Here is a 22,421-nt window from a genome sequence, read left to right on the forward strand (position 1 = left end):
TAGAAAACAACAGCTAGGAATAAATAGTTTTCAAATTGGAGAGAGGTAACTAGTGGTGTCCCACAGTGTCCGTACTGGGACCAATCCTATTCAACATCTGCAAAAATGATCTGAAAAAGGGGTAAACAGTGAGGTGGCAAAATTTGCAGCTGACACTAAACAGCTCAAGATAGTTAAGAACAAAGCAGACTGTGAAGAACTTCTAAAAGATCTCACCAAACAAGGTGATTGGGCAACAAAATGGCAGATAAAATGTAATGTTGATAAATGCAAAGTAATGCACATTGGAAAACATAATCCCAACAAAATGAAGGGGAGTAAATTAGTTGTTACCACTCAAGAGAGAGATCTTGGAGTCATCATGGATAGTTCTCTGAAAACATCCACTCAGTGTGCAGTGGCAGTCAAAAAAGAAAACAAAATATTAGGAATCATTAAAAAAGGGTTAAAGAATAAGATAGAGAATATTTTATTGCCTCTGTATGAATCCATGGTACAGATGTGGTCGCCTCATCTCAAAAAAGATATATTAGCATTGGAAAAAAGTTCAGAAAAGGGTAACAAAATGATTAGGGGTTTGGAATAGCTGCCATATGAACAGTTTAAAAAAATGTAAAAACTTTTCATCTTAGAAAAGAGGAGACTAAGGGGGGATATGATAGAGGTCTAGAAAATCATGACAGGTCTGGATACAGTGAATAACGAAAAGTTATTTACTTATTCCCACAATATAAGAACTAGGGGCCACCAAATGAAATGAATAGGTAGCAGGTTTAAAGCAAACAAAAAGAAGTTTTTCTTCTTGCGGTGCACAGTCAACCTGTGGAACTCCTTGCCAGGGGATGTTATGAAGGCTAAGACTTTAACAGGGTTCAAAAAAGAGCTAGACAGATTCATAGAAGTTAGGTCAATTAATGGCTATTAGCCAGGATGGGTAGGAATGGTGTCCCTAGCCTCTGTTTGTCAGGGGCTGGAAATGGGTGACAGGGAATTACTTGATGATTCCCGGTTCTGTTCATTCTCTCTGGGGCACCTGACACCAGCCACAATCAGAAGACAGGACACTGGGTTAGATGGCTCTTTGGTCGGACTCGGTATGGCCATTCTTACGTTTCCATCTACCGCATGTATCACTCCCTGTGAACCAGATGCCTCTGTATCAATCAAACTACAAGTCCCTTATGTAGAAGCCAAGCCATTCATAGCAATCCATGAAGTGCTCTATGAATCCACTGGCTTGATTTATGTAGGACCGGATTGTGATCACTGCAGTGTAAGTGACTAGACTCACATGCCTAGCAAGTTTCAAAAGGGTAGCTGTGTTAACCTGTTTAAGCAAAAACCACAAGGAGTCCTGTGGCACCTTAAAGACTAAGAAAAGTAGCCATAATGTATTTGATCCTAGGCTTTTGTAGACTGGAAGCTACTTCATCAGATGCATGAAGCACATGATGATGCTTTTGAGTATCTGACAAAGTGTGCGGACACAGCAAAGTGATTTCGGAATAATGGCTGTTATTCCAAAATAACTATTCAAGCGTCTAGAGAGGCTCAACCTGTACTATTGCCCTAAATGTCGCTGCACTAGAGCTAGTTGGCTACAAATGGATGATCCCAACCATTTCATCTGCACAGATGCTACCAATGTCCATCAGATGTAATTCATGCAATGACCATTCCTTCTTCCAGGGGCTCCCTCGTGTCATCCCGGTAGGGATGGCTTCAGATCTTGATGTGTACATGGCTGCGGACAATCACACCAGGGTGACCCATTTCATCCTTCTGGGGCTCACGGATCGCCCAGAGTTGCAGGTCCTGCTCTTCCTAGTGTTCCTGGCGAGCTACGTGCTGACCCTGGTGGGGAATCTCGGGATGATTGTGCTCATCAGACTCAATCCCCATCTCCATACCCCCATGTACTTCTTCCTCAATAACTTGTCTGTCGTCGACTTGTGCTTCTCCTCAGTCTTCGCGCCAAGGATGCTGGGGAACTTCCTAATGGAGAGCAAAGGGATTTCTTATTCTGCCTGTCTCGCCCAGGTATTCCTCTTTGCTGTGTTTGTCACCACAGAAGGATTCCTCCTGGCAGTGATGGCGTACGACCGCTACGTGGCCATCTGTAACCCGCTGCTCTATACTGCTGTGATGACCCAGAGAGTGTGTATTTGCCTGGTAGCCAGCTCATATACCGGGGGGCTCCTGAATGCCCTGACACACACCTGTGGCTTGCTGGGTTTGTCCTTCTGTGGGCCCAACGTCATCAACCATTACTTTTGTGACTTGCCTCCCTTGATGCGGCTGGCCTGCTCAGACACCCGTGTCAACGAGACCTTGCTTCTGGCCTTCTCTGGGGTAATAGCCTTTGTCACGCTTCTCCTCATCATCGTCTCCTATTCATATATCCTCTCCGCCATCCTGCGGATCCGCTCTGCCGAGGGGCGGCGCAAAGCCGTCTCCACCTGCGCCTCCCACTTCACTGCCGTCACTGTTTTCTATGGCTCTATTACCTTTAGCTACATACAGCCCAGTTCCAGCTATTCACAGGAACAAGAGAAAGTCTCGTCCGTGTTTTATTCCCTGGTGGTCCCCATGTTGAACCCCCTGATCTACAGCCTGAGGAACCAGGAGGTCAAGAATGCCCTGAAGAGGACAATATTCCTTAATTAGTTTGGTAGTCAAGGCAAACCTGTCAGTTGCTAAGAACAAATGGAATCATGAGAGAATGTGGTTTCTGTGCCGTGGTTTTACATATTGTGCTTTATACATGTTGGTTGAGAAATAAATGGTTAATTACATTTTACACAACTATGTGATTACATGTCTCTTGATGACGTGAGTGTTGTAACACACGTTTCCCCCTAGGTTTTCCTTGCGCTTTACAGCTGGTTGGCATCTGGCTTTACAATATCATCTTGGCCTTTGTGTACATGAGAAAATTGCACTGGGTTGATGAGTTCTGGAACCAATTTAATGCAAGAGGTACAAAAGAATGAGCTGTTTTGATTAGGGCTAATTAGGTTTCTGACGATGTGATTCCTTTTTTCCAAAAAGTATCTATGTTCTGCAGAAAATGTCAGCCGTTTGTTGAAAATCCAGTGTGCCCAGAACTGAAAAATGTCTGTAGAAATTAACAGTGTTGTATTCAAGAATGCGGCCAGGGGACATAATGGGAGTTGTAGTTTGGATCTGTCCCGGTGGCAGTCAGATGTCTTGTGTCCCCATGTATCAGAGGGGTAGCCATGTTAGTCTGGATCTGCAAAAGCGACAAGGAGTCCTGTAGCACCTTATAGACTAACAGGTGTATTGGAGAATAAGCTTTCGTGGGCAAAGACCCACTTTGTCACATGCATCTGACGAAGTGGGTCTTTTGCCCACGAAAGCTTATTCTCCAATACATCTGTTAGTCTATAAGGTGCCACAGGACTCCTTGTCGCTTGTGCCCCCATGTTCTTCTGGGATCGGGGCTCCCCAGCTAGAATGTATCTCCCATGATGGGGTGTGGGGATGTGATTCCACTGATGTAGCAAGATTTCTCCGCAAGAGATGAGGAAGAAGAGTGTTGCCTCATGGGAAATGTAGTCCAGCCAGGGACCCTGGCCCATAGAAAAAGGGGTCATGGTGATTTATACCCCAACTATAGCTCCTATGAAGCATCATGGCAGCCTTTCTGAATCAACATTTTAGTTTCTCATATTATCTTTTCAGATTCCATCTGAGAACTTTTGATTTCCACTTTTTCCTGAAAAAGTTGACATTTTCCATTGGTGTGTGTGTGTGGGGGGGGAGGTTTCTCACCATCTCTAGCTTAAACTCACCCTTTATATGACAAAGTTGAATCAGTTTAATTTAATCAAGCCCTTAGACAAGGAAAGGAAACTCTGCTTCTGACTTGGATTTTACTTAGCATTAGCACAAATTTGAGCCATAAATCTGGCCTAGGGTGAATTTGGATAGCTCAGAACTCTCCCAGAAACAGAGGCTGTGTCTAGTCTACACCTCTCTGTCAACAGAGAAATGTAGATTAGGCATGTTGAAATTGCTAATGAAGCGGGAATTTAGATATCCCGTGCTTCATTAGCATAAACAAATCCCCACTTCATTAGCATAAACATGGCTGCCCCTTTTTTCGAAATAGAGTTTTATAGAAAAAACCTGCAGTCTAGACACAGATCTTCGAAAAACAAACCCTTTTTTGAAAGATCCTGTATTCCTCAAAAATAAAAAGGGTTTATTTTTCGAAAGACCCGCGTCTAGACTGCTGTTTTTTTCGAAAAAGCTCCATTAAAAATATTTATGCCAATGAAGTGCAGGATATTTAAATCCCCGCTTTATTGGCAATTTCGACGTGCCTAATCTACATCTCTCTGTCGACTGAGCGGTGTAGTCTAGACACAGCCAGAGAGACCCTGTGCTGCTTCCATCGGAAAACAACCTCTTATTTTCGGTGGCCTATTTGTCACCTAAACGTAGGTTTTCTACCATTTCCAATTTCTACAGGGGACAGCCCCATTGGATTCTGTCTCCCTGATTCCCCAGTCCCAGTGGTCACAGAATGCAGAGCTGTCTGTAGGGTTGTGCTACCCTATTTATGCCGAGGGAAACTCCAGAAGGGGACCATGATGGGAGTTCACCTTCACTTGCTTGACTGGAGCCACTGATGTTGGCCTTACTTCTGTGCTGCTGCTAGCAGCGGTGCTGCCTTCAGAGCTGGGCACCCTGCCAGCAGCCACCAATCTCCAGCCGCCAGGGTCAAGAGGCAAACAGCATGGTGGACCTAGGATGGGAGGCTGAGGAAGGGAACTTGGGGCAAAGGAATGGAGGAGGAAGCGGAGTATAGGAATAATGGGAAATAGCTGAGGAGGCAGCAGGAGCCAGAGATGCCAGACTATACGTTTTTCCAGGGCCCCATTTTCCCTAAGGACAGCCCTGGGTGTGCACCAGGATACTGGGTGATGGGGCCAGGGCTGCCAGGGGACCAGCTCAAGGAATTCAGTGGGCTACTGAGGAGGAGTAAGAGGGTGAGGACTGACCGTGGCACCTGTCTGGCCCCTTTACTCTTTTGCTGGCCCCTGATTAGGTGAGGGGCTACATTCACCCCACAAGTCCCCTCTCCAAGGGGCACACATTCATAGTGGGCCGTGGTGCCAGTTGCAGGTGCACAATTGGGTCTCAGAGAAAAACATTTTGGTACCCCTGGCTTATAACGCAGGCACTCAGTAGAGGCATGTATGTTGGCTGGGAGCGAACAGACAGAATAACAGCAGCAGAGCCATATGAAGAGAGATTAAAAAGACTGGGACTTGGCAGCTTAGAAAGGAGGAGACTAAGGGGGGATAGGACAGAGCTCTATATAATCATGACTGCTCTGGAAAAGGTAGATAAGGAGAATTTGGACCACTCCCTGATTTCCTGCAACTAGTTTACTTCCATTACACAATTTCCTAGGTGCAGCCTGAATTATTGTGAGGTATCCACACTTCACTCATTAGGCTCCTGTTTCCTTTTTTATATGCAGGGAAGATGACTCAAGACCGTCCTAAATGGCTGAGGGAAATCACACCATCTTTACAGAGTTTATTTTCCTGGGATTCTCAGACCATCCAAAGCTGCAGGCTGTCCTCTTTGTGGTGTTCCTCACCATCTACATTGCCACCCTGGTAGGGAACCTTGGGATGATCGTGTTAATCAGGATCGACTCCCGGCTTCACACCCCTATGTATTTTTTCCTCAGCAGCTTGTCTCTCTTAGACGTCTGTTATTCCTCTGTCATTGCTCCCCGGATGCTGATGTCCTTTGTAACAGCCGGAAAAGCCATTTCGTTCACTGGGTGTGCTATGCAGTTTTATTTCTTCTGCATCGCTGTGTCCAATGAATGCTACCTGCTGGCTGTAATGGCGTACGATTGCTTCATAGCCATCTGTAACCCGCTTCTCTACTCCGTCATCATGTCCAAGAGAGTCTGTGTCCTGCTGGTGGTTATGTCATGCTTGCTCAGCCTGGTGAACTCAACTGTCCAGACAAGCTTAATCTTTAATTTAACCTTCTGCGGCTCCAATATCAATCATTTCTTCTGCGACGTGCCCCCCATCCTCAAGCTGTCCTGCTCCGACACCTACATCACTAACATTGTTCACTTCACTTTCTCCACCTTTGTGATCATCAGCACTGTTGTGACAATCCTTGTCTCCTACCTGTACATCCTTACCGCCATCCTGAGGATCCGCTCCACTCAGGGCAGGCGAAAAGCCTTCTCTACGTGCGCCTCCCACTTGATGGCTGTCACCATCTTCTACGGGCCTGTCACCTTTATGTACTTGAGGCCCAGTTCCAGCTTCTTGATGGATGAGGACAAAGTCATCTCTGTTTTCTATACCCTGGCGATCCCCATGTTGAACCCCCTGATCTACAGCCTGAGGAACAAGGAGGTGAAGGATGCCCTGAGGAGGACATTGGATAGGAAGATTTTCACTTGGTGACTGTAATCACTGGGTTTGGTTTTGACTATTAAATAAGAAAGGAGGGAAAGAGCAATTGTCTGATCGCTGTCATGACTTCTGTGACCTACCAATTGTCCATGACTTGACTCAGAGAGAGAGCTAATGTTACTCTAAGCAGCTAGTAAATCCATTTGTGGTTTCCCAACTCTGTAATGATGGCCCTTTGCCACCTGAAAGACATGCCGTGAACCCCTGCATTTTCCATGGTTTGCTATATTGCCTTGGAAGGGATTCAGTTTAGACCAGTGTGTAAGTCACTGACTTAAGACATTGGCTCAGAATACAAGAAATGTGAGCTTTCTGCCATGAAAGGTCTAGGTACGCTGGGGCATGACACATTTCTTTACAGAATGGGGTGAAGAACACATTTCTCTTTTGGAAAGTGCTTTAAGTTCTGTGATGGAAAGGAATATCAGGGTCAGGTTCCTTTGTAAATCTTCATTTACAACTAATTGTACCCAAGGCAAATTGAATGCAGGAAATTATTATTCCCATGTTCACAGGTGTGTTGTGAGCAAGACACGAGAAGTCATTCTTCCGCTCTGCACTGGTTAGGCCTCAATTGGAGTATTGTGTCCAGTTCTGGGCACTGCATTTCAAGAAAGATGTGGAGAAATTGGAGAGGGTCCAGAGAAGAGCAACGAGAATGATAAAAGGTCTAGAGAACATGACCTATGAGGGAAGACTGAAGGAATTGGGTTTGTTTAGTTTAGAAAAGAGAAGAATGAGGGGGGACATGATAGCCGTTTTCAGGTATCTAAAAGGGTGTCATAAGGAGGAGGGAGAAAACTTGTTCATCTTGGCCTATGAGGATAGACCAAGAAGCAATGGGCTTAAACTGCAGCAAGGGAAGTTTAGGTTGGACATTAGGAAAAAGTTCCTAACTGTCAGGGTGGTCAAACACTGGAATAAATTGCCCAGGGAAGTTGTGGAATCTTCATCTGTGGAGATATTTAAGAGTAGGTTAGATAAATGTCTATCAGGGATGGTCTAGACAGTATTTGGTCCTGCCATGAGGGCAGGGGACTGAACTAGATGACCTCTCAAGGTCCCTTCCAGTCCTAGTATTCTATGATTCTATGTTCAGTAGAATGGTCCCAACCATGCTATCTAACATCCCACTGTTATAGCATCTGTACCATCCATATCCTCCCTACTCATTCCTGAATTTACAAACTCTTAAAAATGCACATCATACAAAGATGGACCCAGTTTATAAAAAATAATCTGTCCATTATCCATGGCCCACACTTTTCCATTGCATTTTTTTCTTTTGCTGAATTGTAGAAGGTGACTAGAGCTAAGTATTAGCTGCCTCCAGACTGCGTCCATGAGAAACATGACATCAATACTGCACAGCAGGGTTCAGGAGAAGGAATAAACAATATATCCCAGTGGATCTGCTGGACAATGTAGGAGGACAGCTCATTTTTTTAGTTGCCATTTAGTAGTTATACTGGAGCTAACAGCATTAGTCTGGCAGTAGGTTGGTGTCTTTGATAGACCAAGCTAGGAAACTTTATTTTCTTGGGAATGTCTTCAGCACCCATGGGATAACAACATTTGCTTCTGTCAAAATTTTGCTTAATTTTTGTAATCCTTTTCTTTAAAAAATCAAGTTTTTGATCCCTGCAAAGTTTAAAATGGACTTTTTAAAAAAACTGGGAAAATGGAAAAAGTTTAAATGAAAATGGAAATATCAGAGGGGGACGGGGAGGGATATTTTGTTTAATCAAAAAGTCATTCCCTGGCAAAACCAAATCAAATTACCCGTTCATAGTGAAGGAACAATCTGGACACCGTATGTGAAGCAAGCAGGAGAGTTTATTACACACGCAGCGCAGGGTGGAGTGTCACTTGCTAAACTCAGAGAACACTGCCAAACAATAGGTTACAACTAGTTATATAGGATGCTCAATAGGCAGATCAAAGTGATGGGAGGGGGGAAGATCCTGGATAGATGCTAATAGTAAGGCAAGATAAAAACAATACAGCAACTCCAAATTACATCAACTGGCCCATTGACATCAGTGGAGCTGTGGTGATTTACACCAGATAGGCGTTTGGGCCAATTTTGTTCAACTTAACCAGAGTTCAATTCCACTGAAATATAGATTCATATTAATTTTGCATACACATAAAGCTCTATGAGTATTACATTGTTTTTTGGGGGGAGGGTGTTCTTTTCAAGCTATTTCCACACTGCAACTCTTATAGGAGATTCTGATTTATCTCCCTAACATAGTTTCATAGCCATGTGGCTTCTTATAGCCAGATGATGTCACTTTGACTGGCACATTTCTCTGCAGTAGCCCTGTGGATGTCAACGAGACCATGCATGGAGCAGAGTGCTAGTCAGCATGTTTAAGGACATCAGAGTCCAGGTAGTGGTAGTCCAGGTAGTGGTTTATAAATGTTCTAGCACATGGAGATATTTGAAAAAAAATCCATCCTTGTCTATGTTAGTGTGTCCTATAGTCCTTAGATTGTTTGGTGCCTCATTCTATCTTGCCTTATTCACATCAAGTAGCATGTGACTTGTATGAGACAACTCTCAAAAGTAGCAGTCCATATGAGCAAGGACCACAGACTCAGGCCCTCAGTGACCTGCTTTGAGTTGCTATTTCTTAAGCATTGTACACAGTGGACCAAATCCTGCCCTGGTGTAAACAGAGGCCACAAGAAATGAAATTGGTCCCAAACTTGAAGATCCTGAAAGAGGAAGAAGGGAAAGACAAGAAGTGAGATTATCTAGCATTGGTTACAATCTTATTATGCCAAGAAGCATCATATTTACTTCATTTCTTGAGAATCTCTTAGAACACTCCAGTTATCAGGGATTATAAGAAGATGCTCTGGGCATCATTAAAATGTTGGTTTTGGAGTAGTTTTATCATGAAGTAATTAGACGAGAGATCGCATCGGGAATAATTAAGAAAACAATGTCTGACCCGTTATATAGAAAAAATGTCAGTATTAACACTTTTGCTCTGATAGCAAAGGGAAGAAGTAAATGTGTTGGTGACTTTATTGTAGTTCAGGCAATTTGAATGTACTGTACTGAGAAACCTTCCCCCAGCGGACAAGTGTTCATGCAAAATATACCTGCCCTTTCCCTTTCAAAATAAATCTGAATAAACTATACCCGTTTAATAAATATAAATATAAATAAATATTAATATCATATCATGTCATGTCATTTATTAAGCATTCAAGCTATTAACCACTGGAATCCATGAAGCTATTCCAAGAAGTGCAGTGGGCATTAGTTCAACACTATAGACCCAGTCCTGGAAGTGTTTGTGTGGTTGCTTAAATTTCCTCAGGTGAGTAATCCACTTGCGTTCAATGAGATTACTCACATGAGTAAAGCTAATTATGTGCATTAGTTTTTGTCGGCCTGGAGCCTTACTCTGAATGATGTGCAGTTGAGTCTTCTGATGCAATGCTAGCCTGAGCAAAATCAGGATGGGGACACCACTACATAGTGCAATTAGGATGGTTTGTTTCAGTCATGGGGTCTCAATATGGGAAATGCCTTCTCAAAGGGGTGTCATAGAAATCACAGAACTGGAAAGAACCTCGAGAGGTCATCCAGTCCCGTCCCCTGCCCTCACGGCAGGACCAATCACCGTCTAGATCATCCCTGACAGGTGTAGCCTAACCGGCTCTTAGACATCTCCAATGATGGCTAGACATGGTGTTTGCAGTATGGTGGTTGCCTTCCCAAAGGGGAGGTCCCCAATGATTTCCAAGAGTTGTACACATCATCCCTTTCTTTATGGCTAGATAGGAAGACGGCCTCTGAAAACTTACGGCAAGGAGATCCTCACACTGTTTTCTGTTTAACGTGTGACCATGGTCCAGATATTGTTGACAACCACTGGTTTGACTCCTTGAAATCTGTCGCAGTTTATTTGGTTTGTTTACATTTTTATTTTGTTGGTTGGCTTAAGTTCCAACTTGTGAAAGAGCCCCATGGGTGATCCTGTAGTTTAATCAATTATCTATTTTTTTTTGCATGGGCGAGTACCTGGTGCGGTTCACTCATATCCCCGACACCTGCTCCCTTCTGCGGCCTGAAGGAAAACCTGGCGCACGCCAGCTCTGAATGTGCCAGGTTGCAGCCGCTTGTCTGGTTCCTCCAGAACCTCCTGCTGAGATTCTGGCTGCACTTTTCTCCACACTTGTTCATTTATGCACACCCCATCCATGGCCCCACAAAGTCACTAAACCTCCTCATTACCCTTTTCCTGGGTCTAGCAAAAATTGCCATTTATAACACCAGGAGGAAGACGCTGGACAAGGGGGTGCTCTGAACTGTGGGGCCTAATTCTGCTCTTCCCTAATGTCATGTATCTGCCCAGAGTTCCTCCTGGACTGCTTCAAGGAGCAGTGGGCACTGTCCAAGGTTCTCTGCTCAGTGTCCCTATCTGGTTCCCTCGTTTTAAACCTTTACCCGCACTCTTGACCCTGCTATTCATCATTTGTCCCCAGTGATCAATTGAATTCCAGGCCCAGTGGTCCCTCCCACAAAGGGAGGGGCCTTTAGAAACAGGCGGGCCCACCTCCCGTAATTCAAATAGTGCCCCCTCACACCTCTGCTTCCTCTCATGCTGCGAGGAGAAGACGTGAAGTTTTAAGTGTAGACAACGCAGTGTTTATTGGGATTCGTTTCCAGCAAACAACGTGTCCCACAACTCTGACAACACAGGGCCTTCTTGCTCAGGGTCCCATTCCCCTCCTTCTAAGTAGGCCTCATTACATAGAAAAGGCCGTGTCCTCGGTCTCACGATTGTTATGTTCAGTTTTGGAAGGTCATGAGTCTGGGGTCTTCATTCCACCTCTTTTGTACCCCATGGGAGGGGTAAGGAGTGAGGCCTGTGTCATGGTCAGGGTAGGCATTTCTCTGGCCATTTAGTGTTTTACCTTCCCTCCCAATCCCCTTTGCCCCTCCCCACTGGTTGCTTGACCTTGCCTGGAGATAGAAGTTGAGGCAGTCTTCAAGTGTGTGCACCCACCATGCCCAGTCACACTTTTACTGCTCTTATCTGTTCGCACTCTATTAACAAACCCATCTGGCTTAGGCAAAAGCAGCATACACATTGTCTGTCTTTGTCCTTAAGAGCCCTTTTGTTCACACGTAGCATGATAGAACCAAAGAAGATTAAGGTTGGAAGAGACCTCAGGAAGCAGTCGAGTCCAATCCCCTGCTAAAAGCAGAACCAACCCTAACTCAATCATCCCAGATGAGGCTTTGTCAAGCTGGGACTTAAAAACCTCTAGGGATGGAGATTCCAGCACTTCCCTAGGGAACCCGTCCCAGTGCTTCCCCACCCTCCTAGGGAAAGAGTTTTTCCTAATAGCCAACCTAGACCTCTCCCATTACAACTTGAGACCATTGCTCCTTGTTCTGCCATCTGCCTCCACTGAGAACAGCCTCTCGCCATCCTCTTTGAAACCCCCCTCCAGGAAGTTGAAGGCTGTTCTCAAATCCCCCCTCACTCTTTTCTTCTGTAGACTAAAAAAGCCCAAATCCCTCAGCCTCTCCTTGTAGCTCATAAGCCCCTAATAATTTGTGTTGCTTTGCTGGACTCTCTCCAGTGTATACATATTAGTAAGAATGTCGCTATATAAAAAAGTCAAACAAAACTTAAAATACGACCACTGCCGAAAGTACAGATTTGGCTCCAACACTGGCCCTAGGACGCAGGAAGGAGTGATGGGATGGGCAATTGGCAAGATGCTGGAGGGAGTCTGGACAGAACTTTCTGATGTGACAAAGAGGTCTGCCCGTGATGGGTGACTGACAATCCATTCTTGCCCCATGGAACAGATGTGGTGACTCTCAGTCCACCCAGAGGCATATCCTAGCAGGACTGCCACATGTGGTGTAGGAGAATCAGAATGATGTGGTGAGATGGCTTGATGTTGGAAAACTGGGGTGGTGAACAGCTGCTTCACGACTTCAGAATGAGGGAAAAGTCCTGCGTGGGTCTCTGTGATTAGATCACCCTGAGTCTCCAGTGCCTGTGCCTCCATTTCAGAAAGTCATGACAGTTCCAAAGTGGCTAGTTATTGCCTTGGGGAAGCTGGGGATACCAGCCCAGCTCAGACAACTTTTTCAGTTCCAGGGAACAACCTGAGGTCAATGGTAAGATGCAGATAGTAAATACTTACAGTAACTCAAGGGGGTAGTGGGAAAAGGGTTCTGCTCCTTCCAGGTCTTGAGGAAGATCTTTGTATCAGCTCAGAACATGGTCTTGCTCCCACCAACAAAGGAGGGGCCAATAAAAGACATCACCTCAATCCCTATATCTCTCTCACACATTGGCTGTGTCTAGACTGGCCACTTTTTCCAGAAAAGCAGCCGCTTTTCTGGAAAAAAACTTACCAGCTGTCTACACTGGCCGCTTGAATTTCCACAAAAGCACTGACGATCTCATGTAAGATTGTCAGTGCTTTTGCGGAAATACTATGCTGCTCCTGTTCGGACAAAAGTCTTTTTCCAAAAAGCTTTTGCGCAAAAGGGCCAGTGTAGACAGCTGAGATTTGTTTTCCGCAAAAAAGCCCCGATCGTGAAAATGGCAATTGGGGCTTTTTTGCGGAAAAGCGCATCTAGATTGGCCACGGACGCTTTTCCTCCAAAAGTGCTTTTGCGGAAAAGCGTCCTGCCAATCTAGACACGCTTTTCTGAAAATGCTTTTAATGGAAAACTTTTCCGTTAAAAGCATTTCTGGAAAATCATGCCAGTCTAGACGTAGCCATTGAGAACAGGAAGCCACCAAGGTGTAGGAAAACTCTCAGTTCAGAAGAGAGAAATCAGTTATTGGCTCTGCTCTGCTTTTACTGCCTCCATCGCTGGAGTATCTCAGAAACTGTGGTGCATGGATCCTCGCAGCAGCTTTGTGAGGTAGGGAAGCTTTCATATCCCCAATGTGCAGGAAGACGACGACAAAGTGGTTTTCCCAACATTTCCCACAGTGTGACAGGGAAAGGGAAGGACCGTGTCTCCTGCATAGCACTGGAAGGCTTGTTCAAGTTTCCTCTCGGAGGAAAAAGTAGCCAGTTCACCTGAAAACCAGAGGAAAGAATCACCAGGGAGTTTGCAGAGTATTGGAGGCCACACAATCACGTGTGGCTATCCCCCAGGGCCATGAAAGATGTGCTAATAATTCCACCTGGGTCTGACCTGATGTTCCAACCCTGCAGCAGTCCAAGGAGTCTGTCCCGCTGTGCCACCAAAGCAAATATAAACCATCCTTCCAACCTGCAAAAATAATCCCATTTGGGACCAAGAACATCAGACATCTCCAGCTTGTGGGTGTGTTGCTCACACCCCAAAGGAGGGGGTATAAATATTCTCTTTTGGTTCTGGCCCGGGGATACAATTGTCACTGAGAGCTAATTTATGTGGAGACCAGACGCACGGAAATCAGAGTCCTGATGAGCTGAACAGCACGTTCACATTGTTGTTTTCTCTTGCAGAATAGCAGAGTGACAAGGGAAACAATGGCCGTGCCAGCCCTAGGCTGGCAAAGGCAGGTGATTGCTTAGGTAAGGATAACGTATTGCAAAATAAAGGGCGTCTCAGATATTTATCTCTGTTTTTCTGAAAATGTATTTTGATTGCACAGAAATGTGTCCAGGCTGCCCATGTGCTACATGGATCTGGAAGCCAAGGGTTGTGATCGCTTCATTAATTTTGTGCAGCAATGATGGACAAGTGATTGGAGGTGGCTGTTCTAGGAAAGCTGGATCCTCAGTTGTTGAGCAATGTCTCTCCACTGAAGTCAATTCCCATCCATCCTAGCTGAGCATCCAGCTCATCAGTCTTTATCTGCGTCCTCATCCTGCTCCACACTGTCCATTTGCTAGATTTATATTCTCTAAATGTGGGTCTAGTCACAGTAGGAATCTGCTGAAAGAGAGAAGCAGTGTTGTAGGGAAACCTTCCTTTTTCACAGGCAGGGGCATGGCGTGGGAGGTTGACTTTTGAGAGACATTGGCCTAAGTTCTTCCCTGGTGAGATGCACTCGGAAAAATAAAGGTTAGAAACATTAAAACTAGATTTCAGAGAGGTAACCGTGCTAGTCCGTGCAAAACAACAAGGAGTCTGGTGGCACTTTAAAGACAAACAAATTTATTAGGAACTATTAGTCCTCAGTCTAACAGATATATAGAATCAGTCTCTAAGGATATGTCTTACTGCACCCGTCTACCGGCTGATCGAAATTGCTAATGAAGTGGGGATTTAAATATGCTTCATTAGCATAAAAATGGCCACCTGCTTTTTTCAGCACGGAGTGTTGTTGGAGAAAAGTGGCAGTCTAGAGGGTGATCTATCGCTAAAGAAAGCCTTTTCTGATAGATCCATTATGCCTCGTAAAACGAGGCCAGATTCACCATGAGGCTGAAGCATTGGTGTGTTCAGTGTTACGCTGCCTAACTTTTGAGTCCCTGGAGAATTTCTAGGATTCACAAAGCCTGAGTAGGGATCCCGGATCTCCTCCTGTGAGTGGGGAGTGAAAGCAGATTAGAAACGATATCCACAAAAGCCAGTATGCCGAATGGGGAATTAGGCAATGAGAGATTGTCCAAAGTCCTGCCCCTCTCAGGAGTTCTGCACCGTACACCCCGTGGCCAGGAGCACTGTCCTGCAGACAGACAGAAACCATTTCAATGAGTCTCTCATTTCTGCAGAGCGCCCTACCTAGTGGGCTATGGCATGCTCTGATGAGGGCTCCAGTCTCTCCGAATGAAGCTGCTCCACTACATACAAATACTAGACACAGTAGGGACAGGCATTTTGTGGCAGGCCAGCTACCTGCTGGGAGCACCTTCTTCCTTTTTCCCACTGCCTGAGCTAAGAGACCCATGGCTGTACGTTCAAATCCCATAACGGAGCCTTACACCTCTCTTAGCTCTGACCAGAGAACCACATGGGAAGGTTATGGAAACCTGACACATCCACTGCCTCAAATTTAACCCTACGGTGAATCAGAATGACACCAAAGAATTGACACTCAACCTTTGTTTCTTTTTTCTATGTCGGACTCACTCTCTCACCTGTGCGGGACAGCACCCTTGGGAGAAATGGCAGAGAAGAATCACACCATTGTTACCGAGTTCATTTTGCTGGGATTCACAGACAACCAGCAGCTCAAAGTCGTGATATTTGTGGTGATTCTGTTGATCTACCTGGTGATCCTGGTGGGGAATCTCGGGATGGTCACTTTGATCCGGATTGACTCCCGGCTTCACACTCCAATGTACTTTTTCCTCAGTCACCTGGCCCTCTTAGATGTCGGCTACTCCACCATCATCGCTCCCCAGACACTGATGTTCTTGGTAGTGGAGAGCAAAGTTATTACATTCTCTGGATGCGCGGGGCAGTTCTACTTCATATGCATTGCAGTGTCCTGTGAATGCTGCCTGCTGGGAGTGATGGCATACGACCGCTTCATGGCCATCCGCAACCCACTGCTCTACACCGTTATGTCCACACGGTTCTGCGTGCTGCTGGTGCTGGCGTCGTACCTGGTCGGCCTGGCAAATGCAACATTTCAGACTGTATTTATATTCCGGTTGTCCTTCTGCAGATCAAACGTCATCAATCATTTCTTCTGTGATGGGCCCCCCCTCCTGAAGCTGTCCTGCTCCGACACGCACATCGCAGACATGGTGCATTTCATCTTTTCTACTGTAATTGCATTATCTACTGTCCTGACCATCATCATCTCCTACGTGTGCATTCTGGTCGCTATTCTTAGGATCAACTCCACGGAGGGCAGGCGCAAAGCCTTCTCCACCTGTGCCTCCCACCTGATGGCCGTCAGCATTTTCTATGGGACCGCCATTTTTATGTATTTACGGCCGAACTCAAAGTACTCCATGGACCAGGACAAAATCATCTCCGTTTTTTATGCCCTGGTGATCCCCATGCTCAACCCCCTGATCTACAGCCTGAGGAACAAGGAGGTAAAAGAGGCTTTTAGGAGGATACAAGACAGGAAAGTCCTTTCTCTGTAAATATGGAGACTTTATCTTGAATCAATAAATGGATTACTGACCAATGCTAATTAGATTAGGATTTTTTTTTGCTTGTTAATGTATTTTCATTTTAATTAACAATTTGCAGAACTTTCATTTTTAGGAGCCTTCTATTAGCTACTGACCCGGCTGAAGATCAGTACATTTACACAGGGGTTTGTGGCTACACCTCTTCCCTGTCACACAGACCCATCGCACCCCACATCATGCACCCTATGCATGAGATGCCATAATCCAGGGGAGGCCAACCCGTTATAGGCAAAGAGCCAAAATAGTTGTGTATATAGTAGAAAGAGCCATGGAGAAAACATTGCCGAGAAAAAAAAAAAGTACTGCCACATCACGCTCCCACCAGCTGCTGCCATCTTGAAGACGCCATCTTGAATGGCTGCACCAGACAGCACATGGAGCCGGTGAGCACAGGGAGCCGGGAGGTGGGGGATGTTTTCAGGGGCACAGAGGAGGTTTCATGAGCAATAGGGGTGGCTTTGCGAACCGCACTTTTGGGGGGGAGGGAGAGAACCATGTGCAGCTCGTGACCAAGCATTAGAAACATCCCCTACTGAATATGCACCAAACATGTTATTGTCAGTGTCACTGGGTATAAAAATGGGACCCCAGACAAGGGGCAATTGAGAGGAGAAGATGTAGTCCTTGAAAGGATCAGAACGAAGGCCCATGGTGATGATGGGGAAGGTGAAGGTAATGAGAAAGATGATGGGCTAACACCTAAGATTGTTCTAGAAGGAATGATGTAAGTATATGGTAAGGAAATATGAATGTACATTCCCTGTCCTATGAAATTGAGGTGTTTGTGACTGTGCTAACCATATTAATAAACTGCAAATATTCAAGAGTTTCTATATTGTGAGTGTTGCAACAACGCACATCAGGGTTCCCAATCACAGAATAATTGAATACTGGGCCTGATCCTGGGACAAAGAACCCGTCAACCCTAAAGGTGGGTAATTAGAATTTAGCATACTCTTAGATCAGGCTACATGAGGAAAAGGGACGGGGACAAATCAACATCCAGCATCTACCAGGCAAGCTCTACTCATCTAGAGCAAGTGAGAGGCACATGAGCATTTCCTCAGAGACTTCCCTGAGTGGTGGGAGGGGGCAGAAATAGGGAGGAACTTCTAATGAGACTAGATTTCCTAACACAGCCCCTCGTGGTCCTTCATTTGGCCTGGGCAGCTTGTTTCTTGCAGGCTGTACTCCAGAGACACTCCCAGTGCGGTGGGAATGTCCCAGCAATAGGGCTCCCAGGCTGTCCCTTCTAGCATCCACCCCAGGAACCAAGTATCCCTAGCAACTAGCCCAAGAACAAAGTCACCTCAGAAACCAAATATCCCTAGCAACCACCCCAGGAACCAAGTCTCCCTAGCAACTAGCCCAAGAACCAAGTCACCTCAGGAACCAAGTCTCTCTAGCAACCACTCCAGGAACCAAGTCACCTCAGGAACAAAGTCTCCCTGGCAACCATCCCAGGAATCAAGTCTCCCTAGCAACCACCCCAGGAACCAAGTCACCTCAGGAACAAAGTCTCCCTGGCAACCACCCCAAGAACCAAGTCTCCCTAACAACCACCCCAGGAACCAAATCTCCCTAGCAACCACACTAATAACTGTGAGCCCCACTCTTCTGAAAGGGCGAGACTCCCTCGGTGTCACAGGGGTGAGGGGCAGCTTTGGGAGCAGCCTGCCCTGTGAGCCGCTGCCGGCGCATGTGGCTGGCACGCTCCGTGCCCTGTGGTGGTGTGTGCAGAAGGGAAATTGCCCCAGCAGAGCAGAGGTGGGGGCAGAGCTGGCAGAGCCATTAATGAGAAGCTGCCTTGAACCCGGACTCATGGCTCCAGCATGAAGAAGCTGAGGCAGATGCTGAGGAGGAAGGCAGGGCAGGTGGCCCCAGAGCCAGAGGGAAGCAGCAGCCAGTTGCCCGGCCCCTGTGGGTGGGGAAGAGGACGGGGGTCAGGAGAAGAGATGGACCTTCCCTGCACTGTGAAGAGGAGGAGGAAGACACCAGTTTCCCAAGCAGGCCCTGAGGCCAGCATGGAGGAGGCCCAGGCTGCACATTGGCAGGAGGGACCCAGGAGAGGCCGAACAAGGCATCTCTGGGGCTTCCTTCACAGGGAACAGAGGAGCCAGGATCCCATCTCTAGGGGCAGCAGGAGACATCCACTTGCCTGGCCACTGAAGAGCCCCGAGCAGGAAATGGGTGAGCCCTGCTCCAGCACAAGCAGCTCTTCCTACTCCCGAGGGGCCAGCAGCACCTCAGTGGGGTGTGAGCCCTGAGCCTGCAGGCTCCCCCTTTGCAGGGGTGTCTGCCCTGCCCCTTGTTCCATCCCCACCCTTGCAGGTGGGTCTTGTCCCAGAAAAGCTCATATCCCCCATTGGGGGCACTTCTCCCATGTTCCCTGGGACCCCCACGAGGGGGTGCTTGCCCCACACAGGCAGGGTCCCCTCTCCCCCCCAGACACTGTCCCAGTGACAAACCCAGCCTGAGCAAGGCCATACTGTGGTTCTGGGAAGGGGGTTCCTGTCCAACTTCATGATCTCTGGAGCTGCTTTGGGTGCAGCAGGGAGGTCCTACCTAACAGACACGGTCTCTCTCCCCCACCTCCACTCCTAGTGGGTGCAGGACAGGGCCAAGCAGCTCCACTTCCTTGAGACGATCCCCACCCTGCGCGTCTCAGCTCAGATGCAGGGGCAGGACACCCTGGAGCTGTGCTGCTCCAAAGCAGCCCTCATGGGGAGTATTGCGGGGAGTGGGACCCCATGCCTGGAGAGGCCTTCCCTGGGCCAGCGGAGGAGTGAGTAGGGCTGGAGAGGGAAGCAGAGGACCCAGATTTCTGGGGATGAGGGCTGGGAGGGCAGGGAAGGGGGAAGTTCTGAAACTGACTGGGAGCTGGCAGTGGGGTGATTGTAGGGTAGGTGGGGCAGCTGAACCCGAGAGGAGGGAGGGAATTAGGTAGAAGGATGGGAAGAATGGGGGTGCTAGATTGTGGTATATGTACGGGGGGATGGAGGATGGCACAAAGACACTGGCTGTGTCTCCAGGTCAGTTTGACCCCTTCCCTGGGCCGTGCCTGGGGATCACTGGGGCTTGAATCTCATAGATGGTTTTGTCTCTGAGCTTCCCAGGACCTGATTGATCACCTGACCTTGGAGTAGGAGCACAGCTCTAGCCTCTCCAGCTCCATGGCTACAGTTTGCCACATCAGGTACTGGTAGCCTCCTGTCCCCTTCCTAACTCCGGGACTGCTTAGCCCTGGAGCCAAGAGTCTCAGATCCTGCTCTCCTAGGTTACCCCAATTGCGGCTATTTGCATAGGAGATGGGAACATTCACCTTGTGCTGGCCGGGGCTTGATTTCACTCCAACATTATAGTAGCCTTAGGGAGAGGATGATGGGAGGGAGCAGGTCATGCAAGAGGGGCAGCAGGGTCCAGTGGTGGGGTGAGGGAAAGGGGCCCTATTCCAGCCCTGCCATTGACTGGATCTGCAGTTTCAGCCAGGTCACTGTGCTCGTTGGCACCCCCATGTCTCTGAGCTGGCCAGGGCCTAGTTTCCCTGACATTTTATGTCCCAGAGCAATGCCAGGGCCACTCTGGTGCTACCCAGGCACCTCTCTTGCCAGCTCACTGCAACCACTGCTGGAGCAGGAATCCTGCTTCCTTCGCGCTGTCCTGCACAGCATGTTCTCCATGGGCACCGGGAAGGGCACCACACACTTCTGGGTAGGTCACCATCCAACTTCTCTGTGCCAGGAACTGGAGGTGCCTCTAGCCCCTGCTCCCTTGGTTTGATGGAGCTGCTGAAGAACAAGGGAGGGAGAGCGCAGAGCTGGGAACAAGCCCTGTTAGGGTGTTTTTTGTTTACATACGATTTACTTGTTCTACCTAGTTAATGTTGCATGCTATGATGGTGTTTTACTAGGTTAATAGGGGCAACTAAGATGGAGTCTGTGACCCATGACCTAGGAATCCATGTTGGATCCCCTCAGGCACTGGCTGCTCAAAGACCAGTCGAAACTGGATTTTCTGGATTGAAGAGCCAGCAGGCCTCTGGCCATGAACTCTTGCTAATTGTCCCTGGAAGCAGGGCTGGATTAGATCCAGCATCCACCAGCCCAGTTCTACCTTTCTAGTGCAAGTGAGTGGCACATGAGCATTTCCTCAGAGACTTCCCCGAGCTGGTGGGAGAGGGGCAGAAATAGGGAGGAACTCCTAATAAGACTTGATTTCCTAACACAGCCCCTTGCAGTCCTTCATTTGGCCTGGGCAGCTTGTTTCTTGCAGTCTATTCTCCAGAGACACTCCCAGGCTTTGTCTACACTGGCGCAATCTTGCGTCAGAAATATGCAAACGAGGCTAAGCGTGGAATATCGCCGAGCCTCATTTGCATACCTAATGAGCCACCATTTTGGCAGAAGAGGCTCTTGCATCAAAAGGAGCGGTCTACACTGCCCCTTGTGCAAGAAAAACCCTCTTGCGCAATGCTCTTTTTCCTGAAAATAATCAGTGTCGCGTCATTGCGCAAGAGGGTTTTTCTTGCGCAAGAAGGGGCAGTGTAGACGCTCCTTGTGCAAGACCCTCTTCTGCAAAATGGCGGCTCATCAGATATGCAAATGAGGCTTGGCGATATTCCACACTTAGCCTCATTTGCATATTTCTGGCGCAAGATTGCACCACTGTAGACATAGCCCCAGTGGGGTGGGAATGTCCCAGCAATAGGGCTCCCAGGCCATCCCTTCTAGTAACTACCCCAGGAATGAAATCTCCCTAGCAACTAGCCCAGGAACCAAGTCACCTCAGAAACCAATTTTCCCTAGTAACCACCCCAAGAACCAAGTCTCCCTGGCAACCATGCTAATAACTGCAAGCCCCACTGTTCTGAAAGGGCGAGACTCCCTCGGTGTCACAGGGGCCCAGGGGCGAGGGGCAGCTTTGGGAGCAGCCTGTCCTGTGGTGGTGTGTGGGGAGGGGAAATTGCCCCAGCAGAGCAGAAGTGGGGGCAGAGCCATTACTGAGAAGCTGCCTTGAACCCGGACTCGTAGCTCTTCCCACTCGGTTCCAGCATGAAGAAGCTGAGGCAGATGCTCAAGGGGAAGGCAGGGCAGGTGGCCTCAGAGCCAGAGAGAAGCAGCAGCTGGCTTCCCTGGGAAGAGAGCAGCCCCTTTGCCCCTGTGGGTGGGGAAGAGGACGGGGGTCAGGAGAAGAGATGGACCTTCCCTGCACTGTGAAGAGGAGGAGGAAGGCACCAGCTCCCCAAGCAGGCCCTGAGTCCCCTTCTGGGCCAGCATGGAGGAGGCCCAGGCTGCACATCGGCAGGAGGGACCCAGGAGAGGCCAGACAAGGCATCTCTGGGGCTTCCTTCACAGGGAACAGAGGAGCCAGGATCCCATCTCCAGGGGCCAGCAGGAGCCATCCACCTGCCTGGCCATGGAAGAGCCCCCAGCCGGAGATGGGTGAGCCCTGCTCCAGCACAAGCGGCTCTTCCTACTCCGGAAGGGCCAGCAGCACCTCAGTGGGGTGTGAGCCCTGAGCCTGCAGGCTCCCCCTTTGCAGGGGTGTCTGCCCTGCCCCTTGTTCCATCCCCACCCTCACAGGGGGGTCTTGTCCCAGAAAAGCCTTCACCCCCTGTTGGTTAAATATCTGGGCCCCTTCCCTCCAGAAGGTTCCCTCTGAGGTTCATCCTGGCCTTCCTTCCTCATTAGGTGCTCTGCTGGCAGGACTCCATGCGGGTGCCTAGCTCCCATTTTGTACTGTTTAGTTGCCCGGCACCCTGCTGAGAACTAAGCGCTGTGCAGAGAATTGCTAAGGGCAAAGATTGAAGAGCCAGCAGGCCTCTGGCCATGAACTCTTGCT

The 22,421-nt window shown here is 47.9% G+C and overlaps 3 protein-coding genes across 4 annotated transcripts; all 3 read left to right on the plus strand.

Moving 5' to 3' along the window:
* The first annotated feature begins 361 nt into the window (after nucleotides 1–361).
* Nucleotides 362–2,667, plus strand: LOC102463508 (olfactory receptor 5J3-like). 2 transcript variants are annotated; one of them, XM_014575609.4, is made up of 2 exons: nucleotides 362–368; nucleotides 1,715–2,667. In XM_014575609.4, exons 1-2 carry the CDS (start codon nucleotides 362–364, stop codon nucleotides 2,665–2,667), a joined length of 960 nt encoding a protein of 319 aa, XP_014431095.4. The 2 variants fall into 2 exon arrangements, with proteins under 2 accessions (XP_014431095.4, XP_089634902.1); XM_089778776.1 differs by lacking the exon at nucleotides 362–368 and adding an exon at nucleotides 977–992 and having other exon boundaries at nucleotides 1,748–2,667.
* Nucleotides 2,668–5,540: 2,873 nt separating this feature from the next.
* Nucleotides 5,541–6,476, plus strand: LOC102463274 (olfactory receptor 5AP2-like). The gene has a single exon (XM_006111831.2). The coding sequence runs from the start codon at nucleotides 5,541–5,543 to the stop codon at nucleotides 6,474–6,476; it is 936 nt and encodes a 311-aa protein (XP_006111893.2).
* An 8,569-nt stretch (nucleotides 6,477–15,045) lies between these two features.
* Nucleotides 15,046–16,529, plus strand: LOC102463035 (olfactory receptor 5AP2-like). Its single transcript, XM_006111830.3, has one exon. The coding sequence runs from the start codon at nucleotides 15,546–15,548 to the stop codon at nucleotides 16,527–16,529; it is 984 nt and encodes a 327-aa protein (XP_006111892.2). The 5' UTR covers nucleotides 15,046–15,545.
* The last annotated feature ends 5,892 nt before the right edge of the window (nucleotides 16,530–22,421 follow it).

This window comes from Pelodiscus sinensis, chromosome 5 (genome assembly GCF_052426305.1).
Source record: "Pelodiscus sinensis isolate ZL-2025 chromosome 5, ASM5242630v1, whole genome shotgun sequence".
NCBI lineage: Eukaryota > Metazoa > Chordata > Testudines > Trionychidae > Pelodiscus > Pelodiscus sinensis.

Coding starts and splice junctions, on each gene's coding strand:
- LOC102463274 (XM_006111831.2), top strand. CDS start 5,541: ATGGCTGAGGGAAATCACACCATCTTTACAGAGTTTATTTTCCTGGGA.
- LOC102463035 (XM_006111830.3), top strand. CDS start 15,546: ATGTCGGACTCACTCTCTCACCTGTGCGGGACAGCACCCTTGGGAGAA.